The sequence below is a fragment of the Aricia agestis genome, chromosome Z (assembly GCF_905147365.1).
Source record: "Aricia agestis chromosome Z, ilAriAges1.1, whole genome shotgun sequence".
NCBI lineage: Eukaryota > Metazoa > Arthropoda > Insecta > Lepidoptera > Lycaenidae > Aricia > Aricia agestis.
Window position 1 is genome coordinate 40,059,545 of NC_056428.1, and position 21,352 is coordinate 40,080,896.

General features: G+C 35.9%; 1 protein-coding gene across 1 annotated transcript in view; it reads right to left on the reverse strand.

Moving 5' to 3' along the window:
* The window catches only part of LOC121738423 (sensory neuron membrane protein 2-like), a 96,228-nt gene extending 80,357 nt beyond the window's left edge, over positions 1–15,871 (reverse strand). The window contains exons 1-3 of the mRNA XM_042130462.1: positions 15,750–15,871; positions 9,466–9,623; positions 8,619–8,760 (exon numbers count right to left, since the gene is read on the reverse strand). Coding sequence (XP_041986396.1) covers positions 8,619–8,760; positions 9,466–9,623; positions 15,750–15,866 — 417 coding nt within the window. The 5' untranslated portion in view covers positions 15,867–15,871. The remainder of the gene's footprint in view (positions 1–8,618; positions 8,761–9,465; positions 9,624–15,749) is intronic.
* Positions 15,872–21,352: the final 5,481 nt, after the last annotated feature.

A 21,352-nucleotide genomic window follows, 5' to 3' on the forward strand; every position in this document is an offset into this window, starting at 1 on the left:
CAATTCAACGCTCTTTTATTTCTGATTCTCTCCACGCCTATTGTCTAGAGATTAAACAATGTAGAGTCCTTTTTAAAAAAAAATTGTGTGATCGAGTTTAATCCTTTTTATTTTTGCTATTGAGAAATACTTTATTTTCTACTCGTCGTTTATTTAAAGCACTATTTCTAATTTTAAAGTAACAGATACTGGAAATTTTTGTGAAACCTTTTTGTCTTTAGGTAGAGAGTAAATTCTTTCTCCCTTTATAAAATTCAAAATACTTAAATACCTTAAATCTAACATAGAAACTCGCAGAAGATCACAGACAGTAAAGAAATCAAACTCAGCAGTCAGCCTTAAGGCCATCCCCTGAGCAAACGACCTTGACCATACATTTGCCGCATTGCCGAGATCGCGCCAAAATCCAATTTTTTTTGCTTATCTTAGTTCAAAATTGACCTAAAAAAATTCAACCTTCCAGTATGACGTAGACTTTCATGAAATTGTCGATCTATTGGCGTGTGTTTCAAATAACCGTAATATGTAAATACTAGGGAGATACTGAATGTATGCTTGAATTTAAATAAATGGAAGCTGGTATCATGAGTATAGAAAACAAAAATAGGAAATAAATAACTATGAAAGCATGGGCGTACCCAGGTTCTGGGCCAGGAGGGGGGCGAATCAGATCTTCCATAAGCTAGGTGTTTATAAAGAATAAAAAATTAATAATTTTGTGTTGTAAAAATATAGCCATCTAGCGTCACTATGGAGATACTTTAAGTCCCGGGACTTAAAGTATCTCCATAGTGACGACATCAAAATCCGTTACGTAAATTCAACATTGTACGCATACATTCTTAGTGATGCACAACGGGAAGTCACTTTGTTTTATCCGTACTAATGAATTATGACATGGAAACGATATATGCAGAAGTATGGTAAATTTTATTTATGAGATCATTACTTATATAAAGGTAAAGCTTCAAAAACATAGTGACGAGCCCCTATGGCGCAACGGGTCGCATATTTCATCACTATTAATTATGATATGTATAACCGAGTGCATTATTATAACTTGTATGAAAACGGGGCGACATGTCACAACGTGTACTACAATTGACTTTAACATTTGATGAAATTGGAAATTTCGCATATTAAGTATATACCCAACAGACTATTGCCCGCAGGTAGGAAAGTCAAATAAAACCCTAAACTGAAACGCCTTCGGGCATAGCTACAGCTAATATTATGCCCGAGATAATCTAATTTAGATAAGCTACAATATAAGATTAATAACTATAGATTCTAGAACCTCGATTCGACTAATTTAATGCAGCATCTTTTCTTGTTTCACCTCTAATAGGAAATCAGTATTCTTATAAATATCGAACTAATGCCTAAGTGGCCACATGGAGCTCGCAGCTCCAATTTCAATCTTCTCCAATTTCTTCAATCAAAACATGTTTACATCATTAAACGTCAAAACATGTATTGTGTATACAATAGCTCGGTCTCATTAGACGCAAAAATATCGTAACCTGGGAATAATTCACATTGAAAATTGGTAGAGACGTTGTAAACACCATTATGAATAAAACATCAGTCCTCGACGATCTTCCTTGTGCTTAAAATTTATTCAAGGTCAAAAGTATGGAACTGAGGTTTCTTCCGTTATTTTTTTCAAACTATACATTTTATCATAATAAAAATAGGTAGAACCACTTTTTCGCAGTTATAATTCCTATGTGGAAAAAACGGGGAAAATTATTTGAAAGGGCTTATCTCACAAACTGCTGAAGTAATTTTTAGGGTTCCGTACCCAAAGCGTAAAAACGGAAAGAGGCGCGCGCGCGCGGACGACGCTTCGTGAATCGTGTCCATTAATTGTAGTGTTTTTTAGGATAACTTTCAGAAGGTATTTCTCAACATTTTAGTACTGAGTGACTATAAAAGAAAAAATACGTGTATTTTTATTTTTAACAAGGATCAATATGTCAAAATTTGGCAGGAAGGTTTAATTGCACTCTGTATAAGGGGGGCTCCCAATTCTCATACAACAAACGTCATTTTTAACCCCCGACAAAAAAGAGGGGTGTAATTATAAGTTTGACGTGTCTGTCTGTCGGTCTGTCTGTTTGTCTGTGGCATCGTAACATCCAAACGGGTGGATGTGACAGGTGGATGGCGATTTGGATCTATTTTTTTTGTTTGGAAGCTGACTTAATCGAGAGTGTTCTTAGCTCCTGCTCCGTGCTGGAAAATGAACTAAATATAAACTAAAATATTACTTTTCACTCAGGAATTATTTAAACTTAAAGTCAGTAAAATATATTATTTCATTACTTTTTAAAGTTGTTTGGCGGGGTTCTTTTTAAATTTCTTAATTTATTTTTATTTCATGCTTTCTTTCATTCATTTCTTAATTTATTTTCGGCCTTTTTCGCTTTATATCAATACAACTGGCTCTTGGAATATTCATAGATCTACAAAAGGCCTTCGACACAATCAGCCATAAACTTCTTCTACATAAATTCAAAAAAGATTGGTATAAAAGGCACGGTTTACAAAATAATAGAATCATATTTAAAAAATAGAAAGCAGGCAGTCAAAATAGACGAAACATTGAGTAGTACTAATCCAGTATCTTGCGGAGTCCCACAAGGATCAATTCTCGGACCCCTACTTTTCTTAATATATATTAATAACATAAAAGACCTAAAGCTAATGGCTGATACAACTCTATACGCAGATGACACCTGTCTCTTTTACTTTGGACGAAAACTGGACTCTCTAGTTTCACAAGCCCAGAAAGATTTAAATAAGCTTAATGAATGGTTCAAGTATAATTTGCTAACTATGAATGTCAAAAAAACTAATTATATTATTTTATCGTCAAAAAATAAAAAACTAGGTAGTTTTACACCGTTAACAATTGACAAGGAAATGATAACAAAAGTAGAATCAGAGAAATATCTTGGCTTAACTCTCGATAATCATCCCACTGGGAAACCGCACATAAATAAAATATGTAACAAACTGTCGTCGCTGATGGGTGTTCTTAAGAATAATATACACTGTTTCCCAATTAACATAAAATATCTAATATAAAATTCACTCATCAAATCACACCTTACCTACTTGATTGAAGTATGGGGATCCACTAGAAAATATTAAAAAAACTACAAATAAAGCAAAATAAAATTGTAAAAACTCTTTTTAATTATGATTACATGACACCTACTAAAACTATTTACAAAAGACTTAAACTAATGACTGTAAAACAAATACATAAATTCCACACCTGCCTACTAATAAGAAAAATATTAACCAAAGACATCCTCTCACAAATCATCTTTACTAAAAAGTCGCAAATCCACACTCGCCACTTGAGAAATGCAAATAATATAAATCTATATACACCACGCTCCAACTATGGGATTAAAAATATTATGTTTGAAGGTGCCAAAATGTATAATAGCTTGCCTAAAGATATAAAAGAAATAAAATCACTGCCATTATTCAAAAAGAATCTTAAATTTTATCTACTAACTGATATTAATTAAATGAATGTAAAATAGTAATAAACTACAGTATTCTATGATCCTATATAAAAAAAAATATAATAAAATGTTTTTCCAGAGAATGTATGATGTACCTATCATTCTAAAATAGTGATGAATGATAAATGTAATGTTTGTTTTTCAGAAAATTTATGATGAATGATTTTGAAAATATAGTGATGAATGATGAAATATGTAATGTTTGTTTTCCAGAGAATGTATGATGTATAATTTTGAAATAGTGATGATAAATGTAATGTTTTGTGAGAACATGTAAAAGACAAAAAATGTAAATGTGTATACTTAGGTAGTGTTTGCCAAATGTATCACTCAATTTATTTATGTAACACGTGTTTCTCGCCGTGTATAATAATTTGTAAAATTATTTTGTGAGAAATAAAGTCTTAAACCGTATTATATAACATTAAAATAAAATAAACATTTAAGGGGGGCTCCCATAAAAAAAAAACACAATTTTTAGCCTATTTTTGCTCTGTATCGGTACATAACGTGGCACTTTTTTATTAATGTACATATAGAGTAGACCACGTGTAGGGACATAGGAAACTTTTCAGTATATTGCACGGTTTCGTGGACTTGTTTATGAAATAAGAGGGCAAACGAGCAAAGGTTACCTGATGGAAAACAACTTCCTTTGCTTTGCGATGGACACTCGCAACATTAGAAGAGCTGCAGGTGCGTTGCCGGCCTTTTAAGAGGGAATAGCGTAGGGTAATAGAGTAGGGGAGGGTAGGGCAGAGCCTCCGGTAAACTCACTCACTCGGCAAAATACACTGCAAGCGCTGTTTTACGCCGGTTTTCTGTGAGCCCGTGGTATTATTTTTTTCTGGTCGAGCCGACCCATTCGTGCCGAAGCAGGGCTCTTCCACGGACTTTTGAGGTTTTATTAATTTAACGTCTCTATAAATTTTCAGCTATAATAAGTATGCGAATTATTTCTAGGTCGAAAGTTTAATTTTCCTGGCCAGCAAAGCTATTAAAATCAATGACATAAAATTTAAAAAGCACAAGGTCCAAATAGCTATTGCAATCATAGTAAATTGTTTACGATTTGTGTTATCAATTAAAAAACAAGATATCTAATCGAATACTGATTATAATGTTGTAATAATTGATATACGCAAATATGGAAAGATTGAGATTTTTTTTTTGAAAATGCTAACAGATATTGTGACTCACAGAAAACCCCGTTTCAATTTTAAAAAAGATAGATAATAAGGAAAACGGTTTAGTAAACAAGCTTTAACGTTTGCCTAGCTTTTTAAAAATAATTGTTTTAAGTTAATTCCAATTATTCCTCATAATAATCGCTGGTTAATATCCATATAGCTATAATATGTTTTCCATACGCTAATAAACAGGTTGATTTTTTTATGTAGGCAGTTTGAGTTCTGGGAGAGGATTTTTTGTCACAGAAAAATGTAAGATCCCCGAGCTGTAAACGAATATATGCAACCGATTTTGCTGCAATTTGGTATTGAGTTCCGGGAAAGGACATAGAGTTTTAGCGCAACGTGGTTGCGGACGTCATCTACTATTATACTTAGTTCTTGCAATCTACGAGCGCGCGTAGCCTTTATTTGTAGTTGGAAATACGAATAGACATTTTCGTTAGTGTGCGTATCTAACGGAGCAGTCAGTAGCGAGCGAGCCATGTACGCGTGTATAGATATGGTCACCAACACAACTAAGAGCGCCGCGCGCTCATAGATTGCAAGAACTGTATAATAAACTAAATCCGCAATTCCATTGCGCCGAAATTCGCTTATCGCGTGGGATTGGGAACCGTACATTTTCCAGGGATAAAGTATCCTTATCCTTTTCTGGGACGCAAAGTATACGAAAGGGGTTCGGACATTTTTGTATGGACAGGCTCCATATATCTAGCCGCTTATCGTGCTCGGAAAAAATCAAGATGGCCGGCGGCTAGATATGCCACAATTCAGAAAGGTTCGAACCCCTTTCAACAAATTCGGTTTAGCGGTTTGGGCGTGAAGAGGTACCTACCAAACAGATAGACAGTCACAATTTGACATTTATTTTATAATATCTATATATTAATACGTTAGCCAAAAACTTTGTATCCCTTTTGACGGAAAATGAGTAAACGTAAGTGAATGAAAGTTTGCACAGTTAGTCTATAGTGTAAAGGAGTGCATCGAGATAATATTATTTTAAATTATGCTTTTGTTGAACATTTTTTTAACAAATAAAACATTACACACACCACAACACACACACTAGGAAAAATGACAGATTTTTGAGTGACAAGCCTATACAATATACATACGAATTGTACTCTTTTATTTATGGTTGAAGTCTGTTGACAACAAGGTGACAAATTGAAAATGGATTATAGTTTTTTTTTTTCATTGAATCTAAAATACTATTAGACAATGCTTAAACGACCAGTCTGAGATCATCTGAGTCCCAGCGACAAGAGTTGAAAAAAATATGATAAAGTCAATATTTTTTTACAAAATATAGGTAGTCCTGATGTCGTTGAAACTAAGGTCGAATTTCGACCATTGGGCGATCTCTAGTTAGTATGGATAGGAAAATATCCAATGCCAATCTTCAATGATTTATTTGATTTTCCATCAATAAATAACTTACAATACGTATATTTAATGAGAGTTCTGGAATATCGAGGTTTTCCTTTTAAACTTCACATTTAACAATTTTATATTTCGTAATTAACTTCATGATATCATGTCGGAATGAAGAGCTTGTAATTACATTTATATTTTCAACTTTGTGCAACATTTTCTATATTTTCAGCTCTTTTCTATATTTTCAGTTACTTTTATCTAGTAACCAACTTCAAAAAAGGAGGTTATCTTTTTGACCCTTATATACAGTATGTAATATTTTCAGAACTGAGTTTTTGTATAGTTTACACTATGTCTGAACAAATGTGCGGAATTTCAAAAGTGTATGTATGTTCGTGTTTTCATATCTCCGGAACAATCCATATTTGACTTATTCTTATTTTGTTGTACTAGATACGATACAACTTAGGGAATACTGCGAGTTTAGTCAAAATCGGCTCAGTAGTTGTCGAGATAAGGAATTTTAAGTACAATTTTGAAGTCGTTTTTAGGGTTCCGTAACCAAAGGGTAAAAACGGGACCCTATTACTGAGACTTCGATGTCTGTCCGTGTGTCTGTCTGTGACCGTAACTCAATAACCACTAAAGGTAGTCTTCTGAAATTTTCACAGATTGTGTATTTCTGTTGCCGCTATAACAACATATAAAATTAATATTTAAGGGGGGCTCCCATACAACAAACGTTATTTTTTGGCCTTTTTTGCTCATAATCAATAATGGCAACAGCTAGGCACTTGTCATTAAGGCCTTAGTTATATAATAATATCTATTTTAATAATTAATAATAATATTAAAATAATATTAAAGTTAAATTTTAATTTGTAATTCCCCTACATTCTACAATAACAATTTTTGGCCTATTTTTCGTCTATAACGGTACGGAACCCTTCGTGCGCGAGTCCGAATCGCACTTGGCCGATTATTTTTAAATACACTTGTTTAATTTATCTCAAAAATAACGATAGTAGTTTCACATTCCTCCCTCGTATTCACATTTCACAGTAAAAAAAAAAACATTTATATCAACTATAGTCAAGTGGTGGGGCGCGTCATTTCAAATTAGACAAGCTATACACAAAAAAACATTGACTAAACTTAGCAAGAATTACTATGCAGAATTTTCATACTTTAGGTACTTACTAAAAACAGTATCCCACTGTTTTCGTACATTTTGCCATGATAAAAAGTATTTATTTTATTCTATGTCCTTCCCCTCTATGTCTATGCCATATTTCATACTTCATCATAAAATTATGCCTATTAAGGTAAGGTATTCGACTATAGTCCGCATATTATATTTTCTTCATGGACACATATGTGTCTCGTTTATATATCAAGTATCCAATGGGTTATTTAATATCTTCTTTAAAACTGCGGTCTGAATACGTCCCTAAATGTGGGGCAACCCCGCGGCTAATTGGACACCGATCAATGCGTGTTCCATCAGTTTTGGACATAAGCTCTATATGTTTTAACGCATAGCGGGGTATAATAAAATTCGCAAGCAATAAATGCAAAATCAATAAATGTATAAAGGTGAACGCATAAGGCTGCGTTTCCACTGGAGCTGAGCTAAGCTGCGTTGCGAGGAATATGTTTTTAAGAACCAATAGAAACGCTTCATTTGACTATTTAGCGCAACGATTCTATTGATTATTGTAAAACACATTCCTCGCAACGCGGATTATCTCATCTCCGGTGGAAACGCACCCTAACTGGGCACAAATACGTAGAGTATAGGTGTGCGGTTGCGTTTACCTTAATTTCCAGTCGCAAGCATTAGCTTATTACTTTCCTGTATTCGCTTAGCTTGAAAAGATCGCAAGGCAAGCTGAAATCTTATTTTATTCTTCTCGCACACTTTACATTCGGAGGTACGAACGAACTAATAAAATCATATTATGCAAAGATGTTCCATTTAAAGAAGATAGTATATTTATATTGTATAAAACGAAACAAAAACGAGCATATGGATATCCTGATGGTTGAGATAAAATGATGATCTTAATGATTGTGTTTTGCTATATTTCGTAAACATTCATATCTACTATCAACAGGGCCGGATTTACATTTTTATGAGTATAGGCCACTTTAATTTTGCCACCCCTATGAACGAACTCTGCCGCCACCTAGGACGCCATAGGACGCTGCCGCCCATAGGATATGGCCTATACCAGAGTAGACAGAACTAAGGAGTAGCTCGACTTCAAACAAACGAGCGAATACGCGAGTTGGGCACGAGTGTCACTTTCGACATGTTTCATAATGCTGAGTACCGCAAGTTACTAAGGCGAGCGCCGGCCGATATGACCTATGTCAAACGTATCGACGATCTTTTCTGAGTCGGCCTACTCGTTAGTTTACTGTTTACTGTTTACTCTGGCTATACTGCCTAGTGCCTATACATAAATCCAATATAAATATCGTCATATCTACTCACATGGTACGCAACGTTGACGATGGTAGTCATGTCATCCTCAGTATGGGGGTAGGAGGCCTCGGCGTCGAACTCGAAGCTCTCCCAGCGGCGGTACGTCAGGATATCCTCCTCCATGTTCCCTATCAGACGAGAGTTGTTCAGCCTGGAATGAAATATAATTATTAAGGAGATCGCAGACAATAGACTTTCTTGGCGCGGCCATGCCGACTGTATGGGCGCTGCAGACTCGATCGCACAAAAAGTCTGTCGTCTGCGATCTCCTTAATACTATAATTTTGTATGGGATAACGCCTTTAACACTCACGCCAATAGTTACAGATACTTTTCTAAGGAATATTGTCGTTTGAACTTTGGATTATCAATATTAATCCAGATTGGAGCAAGACTCCTAGGTGACAGCTGTGTCACAGGTTTTGCTAAAACGCAAAGAAAACTCCCCTGAGGCAAGATCCAGCTCTGTTATCACAGACCCAAATTATATGTACCATCGAGGAAATTGATTCCTAGGCAGTTGACAGACCAACGTCATTTGATCGGATCATATCAATTCAATGTTATTTGTGCTTTGTTAACTGGGTCGACATAGCGCGACCAAACTTCGTAGGTCCCCCATATGCCTAAGAATCAACTTCTCTGATAGTACCATCGAAGAAATGATGATTCATAGGCAGGTGGCGGACCTACTTATTTTGGTCACGTTTTGTCAAACCCACATCACACTTGTCGACGGCACGTGTCGACGGCAGCCGTCGACAGTTGTCGACGCGTGCCGTTCGTTTTTGAGAAGCCTTATTCGACCAAATGACGTAGATCCGGCATCTGCAGCCTGCTTAAGAAAGGAACATACTTATAAACATAAGGTCCCTGCTCCCGGAGCTCAGGTATGCCCCCCGCCAGCACCTCCGCAGGGTTGGTGATGTTGAACATAAACACCTTGAAGGTCAGCAAGAACGGAACCCGTTCGAACCTCTCGAACTGTTCCGTTTCATTAAGTAATGCCACCTCCTGTGAAAACAATTTGGTTTAGAAAAAGCAGACTGAACAGAACTAACGAGTAGGCCGACTCAGAAGAGATCTCGAAATTTATACGTTTAACGTAGTATGTGTTAAGTCATATCGGCCGGCGCTCGTACGAAGACGTGAGTGGAACAAGATAACTAACATTTTATAACATCAGGACAATTACACTTTTTTTTCCTTATAATTTAAACAAACCTTGTAAAATTACTTACTTCATCATCTGACTACTATATCTGGCTATACATAAAATCCACATTTTTTTTAAATTCAAATCATAACCCCTAGAGCCTCTATTTAAGCAAAAAAATACTTTTTTTTTTACTTTTACTTCCCTGCTTCTTTCACTCATGTCTTCAATTATTATGATCAGAGTATAATTTAAAGTTGTGTATGGGTTTAGTTTAGTAAAATCAAAGTCGGATGATTTAATACTATGGATCACAAGCTTCCCCGTGGCTCAAATGGCCGCGGAACGGAACGGAAGCGACATTTTGCAACCAAACTGTACATAGTACCTACAATAAACAGTAATACACACAAATACGAGCCAAAAAATCATAAAAAAATTGGTCGCGCGTCTTTCGTGGAATTCTCGAGAATTCGCCGGTGCCAATTCCCGCGTCATGTGACGAAATTGACGCTTCCATTTCGTTCCATTCCGCGGCAGTGTAAGTTGAGCCTTGTTGAGTTGAGTTGAACACATCCTGTGAGTGAAAACAGCAAATTCAAGGATGATATTCTGGTCAGGATATAATTAAACATTCTGTATGATAATTTACTTTAACAAAATCAAAGTCGATGGTTAATAATTATGCTTAGAACAAACCTACGCGTCAGTGACGGAGCGTCAAGTTGCGTCAAATTGTCAAATGTGTATTTTGTATCATAAAGTTAATATACCTAGCGGAATAGAGAAACAAAGGCCTGAGCAAGCGAGATGTTACTATCAGTAACATTGCTTGATAAAAAGAGACGTGTGATACATAAAAGCAGCACTCTTTTTTTGACGTCCAGTCGGCACGTGCCGCACGTTGACAATTTAATCTCATAGAATTCATGTTCAATCATGCTTGTGTAAGTGTATACGTACACATATTTTTCACACAGAAGAAACCAATTTTGGTTTCGTTTGACAGCTCGAGGTTGTTGCTCTATTCCGCTAGGTATATTAACTTTATTTTTTGTATACAAAAAACACATTTGACAACTTGACACAACTTGACGCTTCCGCTTCGCTTGGTCGCGTAGGTATGGCCTAAGCTTTAACCGTCGACTTTGTTTTTGTTGTAAATTTTATCTACATTGTAAAGAATTATTGTTTACAATGTAGATTATCCTGTAAGTCTACGACGTAGGCGTCCTCTACGACGTACAGCCTACGTAGACCCAACGACGCGACGTAGCCCCTTTACGGGAATTCTATTAGTATATTTAAAAAAATTTGCTGTCCCGGCAAATGTTGCTTTGCCTTATAAAGTACTAGCTGTTGCCCGCGACTTCGTCCGCGTGGACTTCAGTTTATAGCACGCTGTGTCAACAAACTTGCTGTCAAATGCTTTTTAAAACCCTGGTACCCCTTAAATCAAAATACCCAAAACAGCTGTGCAGTGTGAACATAATATAAGTATTTATATTTTTTTAAATTAAACTTTTTTATACCAAATTTTAAAGCTTATTTAGCTTTACACAACTTAGCTGCATTACACAACTTTAGCTTTACGGTTTACCCATAAACTATTTAGTATTTATTATTGGTAGGCTGTTGTTTCTGATATCTATGTTGGTAGGTGAGTTCGTTTTTAACAATTAACAATCGAAAAAATCGAAAATTTTAACTCAACATGGTAACCTCTTATAGAACTACGTATGAGCAAGCGATAGCGCGATCTAGGCGACTCTTGGCGCCATCTAAATTTACGCATAAACACCCCTTTACAACCCCTTTTTCCAGTAAAGTAAAGTAGCCTATGTCCTTTCTCAGGCTTTAGACTATCTGTGTACAAAATTTCATTACAATCGGTTCAGTAGCTTTGGCGCTGTTGTTTCTGATATCTATGTTGGTAGGTGAGTTATTAATTAATAACGTGTATAACAATCGAAAGAATCGAATAACTAAATTCATCATGGTACCACCTCTATAAATAATAATAAATAAAAAATGTTTTATTTCTGAGTAGATTTTAAGAAAATACTTTCAGAATGTTAATATTAGTTACGGTGCCTACCACCGGTTCGGGAACTATCCCGGCGAGAAGAACCGGCGTAAGAAACTCGCACGGGGCCCACTTTTTTTTACCAAAAAAAAGTGAGGTAAAAAAATTAATCTTTTAAAATAAAATTTACAATGCTGTAACTTAAAATTATACAATGTCAACATACATACATAGTAAGTCATGTACAATAATGTAGAAGTAGCCTTGTAAGCAGCCATCCTACTCCCAAGATGTGCCATCATTTATGAAATCATTGACCTTATAATAGGCTTTGGCACACAAACGCTCTTTGACTACTTTCATAAATTTATTAATGGAAAGATTTTTAACGTTTTCTGGGATGTTTTCTCTTATAGAAATACATATGAGCAAGCGATAGCGCGAGCTAAGCGACTCTTGGCGCCATCTGTTTTGAGTTCTTAGAACTAACTTAATTTGAACAAACTTACAACCTCTTTTTCCAGTTAAAAAGTAGCCTATGTCCTTTCTCAGGCTTTAGACTATCTGTGTACAAAATTTCATTACAATCGGTTCAGTAGTTATGGCGTGAAAGCGAGACAGACAGACAGACAGAGATACTTTCGCATTTATAATATTTGTATAGATTTTGCCCATATAATTTTATTGAAGTGACTAAATAAGTATGGCACCATGGCTATCCCGTCGTACAAACAATGGTCGCCGTCAGTCTCGAGTTGTAATAATTTACTTTTATTTATTCAACAAATGCACTTATGAATATAAAAAGTAGCCAGTAGCCGATTCTCAGACCTAATATGCGTATAAAATTTGGTAAAAATCAGTAAAGCCGCTTCGGAGGAGTACGGTGACTAACATTGTGACACGAGAATTTTATACTTATATAAGAAGATTAGTTAAGAATAATTATTTGAAGTGTGTCTACCAAGCTTGGCGCTATTTCGAACGCGGATTCTGATATCAAAATATAATTTTTGTTGTGTAGTAAACAAAATTCTATTTTTAACCTTTACCAACAACAATATAGCTACAATAACATATAACAATAAGAAACAAGATAGCTTCTTGTTTCTTTAAGATAAAGGTTAAAAATATCCACAGCCGAACACATAACCTCCTTTTTGGAAGTCGGTAGTTTTGGCGTGAAAGCGAGACTGACAGACAGACAGACAGACAGAGATACTTTCGCATTTATAATATTAGTATAGATTCCTGTAAAGGGGCTACGTCGCGTCGTAGGGTCTACGTCGTAGAGCCTTCTACGACGTAGGGGACGCCTACGGCGTAGACTTAGACAAGATATTAATAATAATTATAAGATCATTCGCCAATATAATTATTATTATCTGTTGTAATTACCTTGAAAATAACATCCTTTTGTTATCTATACAGATAGGAAATTGGCAAAAATTGGAAGACAAAGATTATCACCATTTATAAGCCTTTATAATAAAGATATTATATTAATCTTTCTTCGGAAAAGAGTACTACAAGATTATATTAATATTTAACGTTCACAAGTAGAAGGAATACATAATATTATTGTAGTAGCAATATATTATTTATTTTATATAGTAGCAATAAATAAATAAATTAAGTATTATTTTCCATTAAACGATGTTTAGTTTAAATATAATGAAAATATTAATATATTACATACTTAATTGCCTATCTTTAAAGTTACAACCAACAAAAAGCAGACTGCAGAGCTGCGACGAGGCAGTATACTGCCTCTTTTTAAAGAAACACGCAGCATTATTTTTCTGTTGTAACTGAAAAAGATTTTCAATGCATAATTTATATAATTAAAATAAATTGGGCAATTTCATAAATTTTCCGATTGAACTTATTATTTGGAATTTCCTAAAGTTATTATCCAATCAAAGCTATACGACAACCGGCAACAAACGTGATTTGATTCGTCCATAATAAAATTGGAAATACGAGAGCTTAAATTGATGTAGCCGGTGAGAATGTTGATAAAATAGAAATGGAAGTCCACGTTGAAAGGTTCCGTAGAGCTTACAGACCAGTTTCTATCATTTGATTATATTCAACGGTCGCGACCGATGCTATTCAGGAAAACGACTGAAAGCTCTGCAGTGACAGTAATACTTAAGTAATTAGTATTTTCATTCAGCTTCCACTGCACCCTATTACTTATAACTAAACTTTACGTTATGAAATGAATTAAAATTCAATTTACGAGTATGCAGGATTTAATTATACTTCATGAAATGAATTAAAATTCAATTTACGAGCATGGGATTTAATTATACTTTATGAAATGAATTAAAATTCAATTTTCTCTCTCTCTCTCTTTAATCTTAAACCTCGTAACCGATTTGGATGATACTATTTAGGATGGATTATTTGAGTCAAGGAAAAGGTGACAGGACAGTTTTGACCGACGGCAAAAATAATTATATATTCTCAAGTCGACGCGTATTTCATTTCAACATGTAGTCTGTTTGTCGCTTTATAGATGCAATGTTGACCAAAGAAGCTTGTAACTTGTTTGTGGTCTACGTCCGTTTAAAGTTATGCTGCCTCTGAGTGTGAGTTCATATGAAAGTGATTTTTAAGTTGTTCATGTAAAGAAATAAAAAAATAAAAAGTATTAAGAGGCCTGAGCCTCATAACACTTTTTACCTAGGTAAGTATTAATATGCATCTGAATGTAGATACTTACTTAATACGTAAACGTACTGTGTATTTCTGATGCGATATTGATATTTTTTTTAGGGAGCGTCCGTGGCCCATTGGAGAGGGTGCAGGTTCGATCCCGGGTGGAGGCGTGTAGACGTGTGTACCGATGAGACTTTTTCTGATCTCAAGAACACAATACGGACGCTCATACGGTGAAGGAAAACATCGTGAGTAAACCCGCACATGGCTGCATGAATGCCGTATATGTGCTTAGGCAACCATACAGGCATTTAAAATCCTGTCCCAGGCACTACAGTATTTGAAAAGTGGTTACTTCACCTTGAAAATACTGTATAAAGATCCTGGACAACAGACGCAAAGACCTAGTGTTTTTGATATTTTTATTCATAGATAACGTTGGTAACGTTTTGCCAGTGATAAATCATTAATGTATGTTTTTGATAATTTCCGACAGCATCATTTGCATAATATGTAATCATATACGATGCCAACAGCATTTTTGTTTTACCAAGTTTCCAATTTTTACATATTATTTTCATAAAAGTAAATAATAATTATTTAATGTTTGTTTTATAATTAAGTACTTATTCTATATTTTAATGATTATAATATATTTAATAATTATGTATTGCGATGAACTCTACGTAAAACTGTATTTCATAACAACTTATGAAAAATTATAAAAATGTTAACGACGCGCGAGGTACTAAAATTTCTATCTTTTTTAAGTTGTGCCAGGTTAGTCGTGATCATATTTAATGTTCTGAACTTTTCAAAGAAAAATCTTAATATTTACGGTACTTGAAAATTGCTGGTTTATACATGGTGGTTAATAAGTAAATAATGTCAGCCATGAAACATAGTATATGTACCTCGATTCGATTTTAACATGAAACAAAGTACGAACTGCAAAAAAGTTTATAGTTGTCTAGAATAGACTTTCAGCAGTAAAGCCGCCATTTCAAACTATTTATTCATTTTTTGTAACTTTGTTGACTGATTTGTTTTATTAGTTTGAATAAGTGAGTCGCAGAATTTCGGTCGCGTAAATTATCTTTTCATACAAATCATGACTCACAAAATTACGCTCCTGTGAATCAAAAATTACTTTTGTATGAAACTGAATGCAGCAGAATTTCTGCCAGCCGAAATTCTGCGACTCACGACTCACAAATTACGCTCGTTTGGCTTCACCCTTAAGAGTTTTTATTATTTTTAAAAGTGATAATTAAAAAAAAACAACACTTACATCAATAATCATGCGCTTCACTATCCCCGGTACAACTCCATATCCGACGAACGAGCTCACACCCACTAAAACCACTCCGACCACTGCCAAAATCGCTCCGACCACTAAGTTGCACATCTCCAGTGGTTGGGAACACCTGTAACACAATGACAACAATTACATTTACACAACACCTAACCCGTGATAAATAATATCTTTAGAGATAGACCGGCTAATAATTAATCGATATTTTTGTAATCAGCTACGAAAAATATTTTACTAAGACGTTTGAGGATAGAGTTAATTATGGCCATACTCAACCTGCGGCCCGCCGGGGCTTATTCAGTGATGCATCGGAAGTAATACCATTTTGAATTTTACGCCGACCGACAAAGAGGTGTAAAATCGTGAAAGTCATGAAAATTTTGACTTTTAAATCGCGGAGAACGTTATTTTTTTAATACTAATTTTTTTTTGTTTGCGACCCGCAACACCAAGACCAAAACGCGTCTGTGGCCCGTGTAAAAGGGTTGAGTATCACTGTTTTAGGCCATATTATGAGCTTTGATGTAGAGCCACATTCAAAGTGTGATCCGCGGTGCACTTGCGCTCCTTATAGCCCTTCTAGGGTATAAGATAATAATAATGAGAAAAATGCACCTCTGCTATCAATCAGTGTCCCAATTTAATTTTTATGACATCGAATATGCAAATAACTATGCAATGGTTCATTAAACAATTAACCCATCGATCCCTAACCGTCACCCGGCTGTCGCATCAATTGAAAATCTATTGTGTCTGCGACAAATTACAATTATTGAAGAATACACACAACTTTTTCATGTATTTTGGTATTCTGTCAGAAAGGCATTTCGAAAGGTTTAAGGTACATTTACACATGCTTATTTCAAGCAGGTAGCATGCTTAAACCGAGCAAATGCTGATATTTTCATCAGTTTAAACAATTGGGTTAAACTTTGACACTTGGCCAACTAACAGCATGCAGGTGAAAAGTTTTCTCTCGTAGGTTATTCGTAGCTCGTAGGACAAAGCTCCCTTGTGATAGAGAGTTTATGACATGCACTGATAAAAAGTTCATAATAATTTCCTTTACAAAGGGCCTGTTTCACCACTTCCTGATAAGTTATGAATAGGCTATCCACCAATTAACTTAACAGATCAAGTATGGAGAATCTGTCAAAAAGTTGTGAATAGCCTATTCGGCACTTTATCAGAAAGTGGTGAAACCTAAACAAAATCTTTTTACATTTGAAACTTTTGGAATTTCGAAACAAAGTTTTTTCGTTTTTAGCGATTTATTTAATACGAGCTTTTGCCCGCGGCTTCGCTCGCGTTAAAAAGTATTATTATATACAAATTTTCACCCCCTATTTTAACCATTTAGTGTTGAAAATCAAAATCCTTTCTTAGCGGATGCCTACGTCGTAACATCTACCAGCATGCAAAATTTCAGCCCGATCCGATCATGTCAGTCAGTCACCTTTGAGTTTTATATATAAAGACGTTATGTTATAATATTATGTAAAATTTATTCTGCATTTCGCTTTACTTTGATTGTGATTCATGATGTATCGAGTAAGCTTGACTTACTTCATAAAACTTCTTAACTACGTCAATAATTATAAGTTCTTGGAGAAAGTTATAATAAAAGGTACTTACCAGTTATCATCACTAGGAAAATCCCTGTAATAGCAATGATTAGCTGACTATAAAATGATTACTAAGTAATTATTTACTATAAAAACAATGATAATCATAAACAATGGTAAATACTTGCCATTGACAATGTACCTAATTAACTTAGGTACGTTTGAATTAAAATGCAGTAGTTACTCAGTTCATTCAGTGTACTTAAAGGTCAATTCACAACGCGCACGACGCGGCGTTGTATTTTCAAGGCTCAGAAAATCAGTTTTTACGATTCGGAATATGCATCTGTTTGTGTAGTAAATAAAGTTTTGAATACCTAATGTAAAAATTTCACGCCACGTCTAGTGACGAGATACTTAACAACGCTAACTACATAATAAAAGTGGCAACTCAACTGTCATTCATGCAAAAGGACGATTCATACTAGCGAAGAAAGGTCGCTGCAATGCGTCGCAAGTATTCCCCACGTGCGAGCTTCGAAGAATCGGAGACTGAAGAATAGCTATGTCCACAATGTGCACTTTCATCTTCAATTTTCGTCATCAACTTTCATATTGGCGCATTCAATAATTGAATGCCTCAAGAAACGCAACGCCAATATCGTCATTTTTGAAGTTTTGGATACGGTCAGAGGGCATGCGTCGCGGGCATTCCTCACCTTCGCTATTGTCTGCGCTATAACGCATGCCTTTGACGAATAGAAAAAAGGCACAGTGTGGACAAAGCTAGTGACATATTAGACATGTGCGCAGTGCCGGAATGTCTGTCCTTTAAAATAAGTATGCCCTGCCCTAAGAGACAAGTGGCAAGGGATTATCGTAAACGTTAGCGAAGCGATGGCTTATGTCAAATCGCATACATTTTGTTAGCAAAATGTATGCGATTTGACATAAGCCATCGCTTCGCTAGTGAAATACTAGCGAATACTACTATATAATACGTGAATACTAATGTCAAATCCCATACATTTTGTGGCGTTGGCGTTCTCTCTGGTATTTACCAATGAGTCCTGTGATACGAGGAGCGTACATGATACTAAACCTAATATCTTATGGGACTTGTTCCTTGGACTATCCATACTAATATTATAAATGTGAAAGTGTGTCTGTCTTTCTTCTTTCTGTCAATCTTTTTGTTTGTCTGTTACCTCCTCACGCCCAAATCCCTGAATTGATTTTGCTAAATTTTTGGATGGAGACACCTTAAAAATTTTGTATGGAGATACCTTATGTCCCGGAATAGGATGCTATAATTATTACCCCGAAACAATGTACAGTCGTCGGCTGTTGAACGAATTTTGGCACAACGGAGTTGCGAGCGACATCTAGTAATAATTTTCATAAATTCGTAAATGGAAGGGTAATAATAATTTAATAATTCGTAAATGCTGCCTGCTGCCTGCTGCCTGCTTTTATTTTGGGAACATGCAAAATGTGACCACTACAACAGGAGGGAGTGTGAAAAGGCTGTTCTTTCAATTAACACGTCGCGTCGTTTTGATAATTTTTCAAAGCAAGTAGTTGCATAATCGCGAATATTTGCGTGTTGCGATGTCGTCGCTTGCAACGTTGCAAAGTTTCTAAGCATGTTGCGCGGCAAATTGTTGCATAGTGCATACGCGGCTTTATCGTAAGTGACAACACGACACATATTAGCCGCGTCCTGCGATCAGATTAGCAGAATCTTGAATATCTCGGATTTGCACGTAAATTGGACTGGATTGGATTAAATTAGACACAGCTTAGATATAGGACGCGTCGAATTAATGTTACAAATTACAATGTATTTGGAGTCTGATTCGCGTACTCGTAGCTCTAAATATTCCTAGATGACGCCCGCAACTCCGTTGCGCCAAAATTAGTTTATTGCGCGGGAACCGTACATTTTTCTGGGAAAAAAGTACCCTGTCCTTTCCCGGGGGCCCCGGGGCTCAACAATCAGCTGCTTATACAGGGTGTAACAAAACTAAGTGATAATACTTTAGGGTGTGTATGTGTCCCTTACATAGAGTTCACTGTGAAAGTAGTAGCGCTGAAAGAGGAACATTTTTTTTGTGCTTTGTATGGGCAAGCGCTCCCGCGTCATGAATTTTCGGCGAACTCTATATAGAAGACCCATACACACCCTAAGCAGGGATTCCGAAGCTATGCATCGCGGCGCCCTGATGCGCCGTGGAAAGGTAAGAGGGGCGCGATGAGTCGATCCTCCAAAATTATCCGAAACCACAAATTTTATAAAATAAAATGATTATAATTCATATAATAATTTTATTTTATAATATTTGTGGTTAATTATTAATTATGCCAAGTAGGCAGATGATGAAATATTTGTTTATTATTATTTACCTGCTTAATCTAATAATTATAATCACTAAAGGTGTTTATTTATGTATATTTTTGTAATAGCTAGGTAAAGAGGGGCGCCGTGACAAAATATTGAACGTGTAACTGCACCGCAGGCTGAAAAAGATTGGGAACCCCTGCCCTAAAATATTATCACGTGTTTTGTTACACCTTGTGTTATTACTTTTTGTACGGAACCCCAAATACCTAAATCAAAGTCCTCACATAATATATGAAATTGGCGTTTTGTAAGGGAGGAATATAAAGTCGATTTTTTTTTGTTTATATATTTAATTAATCAAAATATGTACCATTGTTATCGATTTTTTGCCATCTTAAGCTGGGTAATTCGTTGATCCCTTTACTAAAATAAAAAACGGAGGGACGAGAGTCAATAAATTCTTTGAATGCGGTTTGGACTGCCACATCAGAGTTGAATTTTTTCCTTGTAGGAAGTTATCCAAATACCGCTAAAATGGTAATCTGTTGGAGCAAGGTCCGGCGAGTACGGTGGATGTCGCAGACATTCCAATTGCAGCTCCTCCAGTTTTGCGGCCGTCTGTTGTCAGTGTGTGGTCTAGCGTTGTCCTGAAGAAGCAATGGCCTAGAGCGATTGACCAGCCTTGGTTCTTTAGCAGCTAGTTCTTCCATCATGGTTTGCAGTTGCTGAAAATAGATATCTGCCCTAACCGTTTGGCCAGATTTTAGAAAGCTGTAGTGAACGACACCGGCAGTAGTCCACCAAACACTCACAAGTAACCTTTTCTTAGTCAATTTTCGCTTAGGGCAGGATTTGGCTGATTCTCCAGGAGACAGCCATTGCGACGAACGCCTCCGATTATCGTAAAGGATCCATTTTTCATCACAAGTAATGATCCGATTTAAAATCCCTTCATTATTGTGTCGGTTGAGCAATGTAACGCAGCAGTCGACGCGTGTTTTCTGGTTTGCTTCACTCAATTCATGAGGTACCCACTTTTCCAGTTTTTTATCTTCCCTATTTGCTTTAAGTGGATTATAGCAGTTTTATCACTTACACGGTACACCGAAGCCTGCTGCTAACTCCTAAGTGGTTTACGATGGATACGCTTCCACAATAGCCTTTAATTCTTCATTATTCATTTTGGTCTCGGGTCGTCACCGGGGCTTGTTCTGAAGGTCAAAATTTCCAGAACGAAAACGTTGGAACCAAAACCGTACCGTGTTTTCTTTTGCGACACCAGCGCCATACACAATGTTAATTCTTCGAGCTGTTTCTGCAGCACTCGTGCCATGGTGGAACTCATATTATGATGTTAAATGTAATGGTAGATGTTTTGATTTCCGGGAGATTGATTCTAGTGATACAATTGTATAGAATACATCCGGTCGGGGAAAATGAAGGCAGATGCCGTTGACGTACGGAAAAGATGGCAGGCTAAAATCAATCTTCAAGAAACATTAAAGTCTTAAATGCATGATTATGGAATATTAAGAGCATTTTGTACGTAACATGGAATAATAAAGAGTTTAAAACATAAGTATTGAAGTCTTTGATAATATCTTCAGAAGTGGATAATGGATCCAATTCGGCGCCCTCAGTATGAAAAACATTGACCGTAATTCATGTTG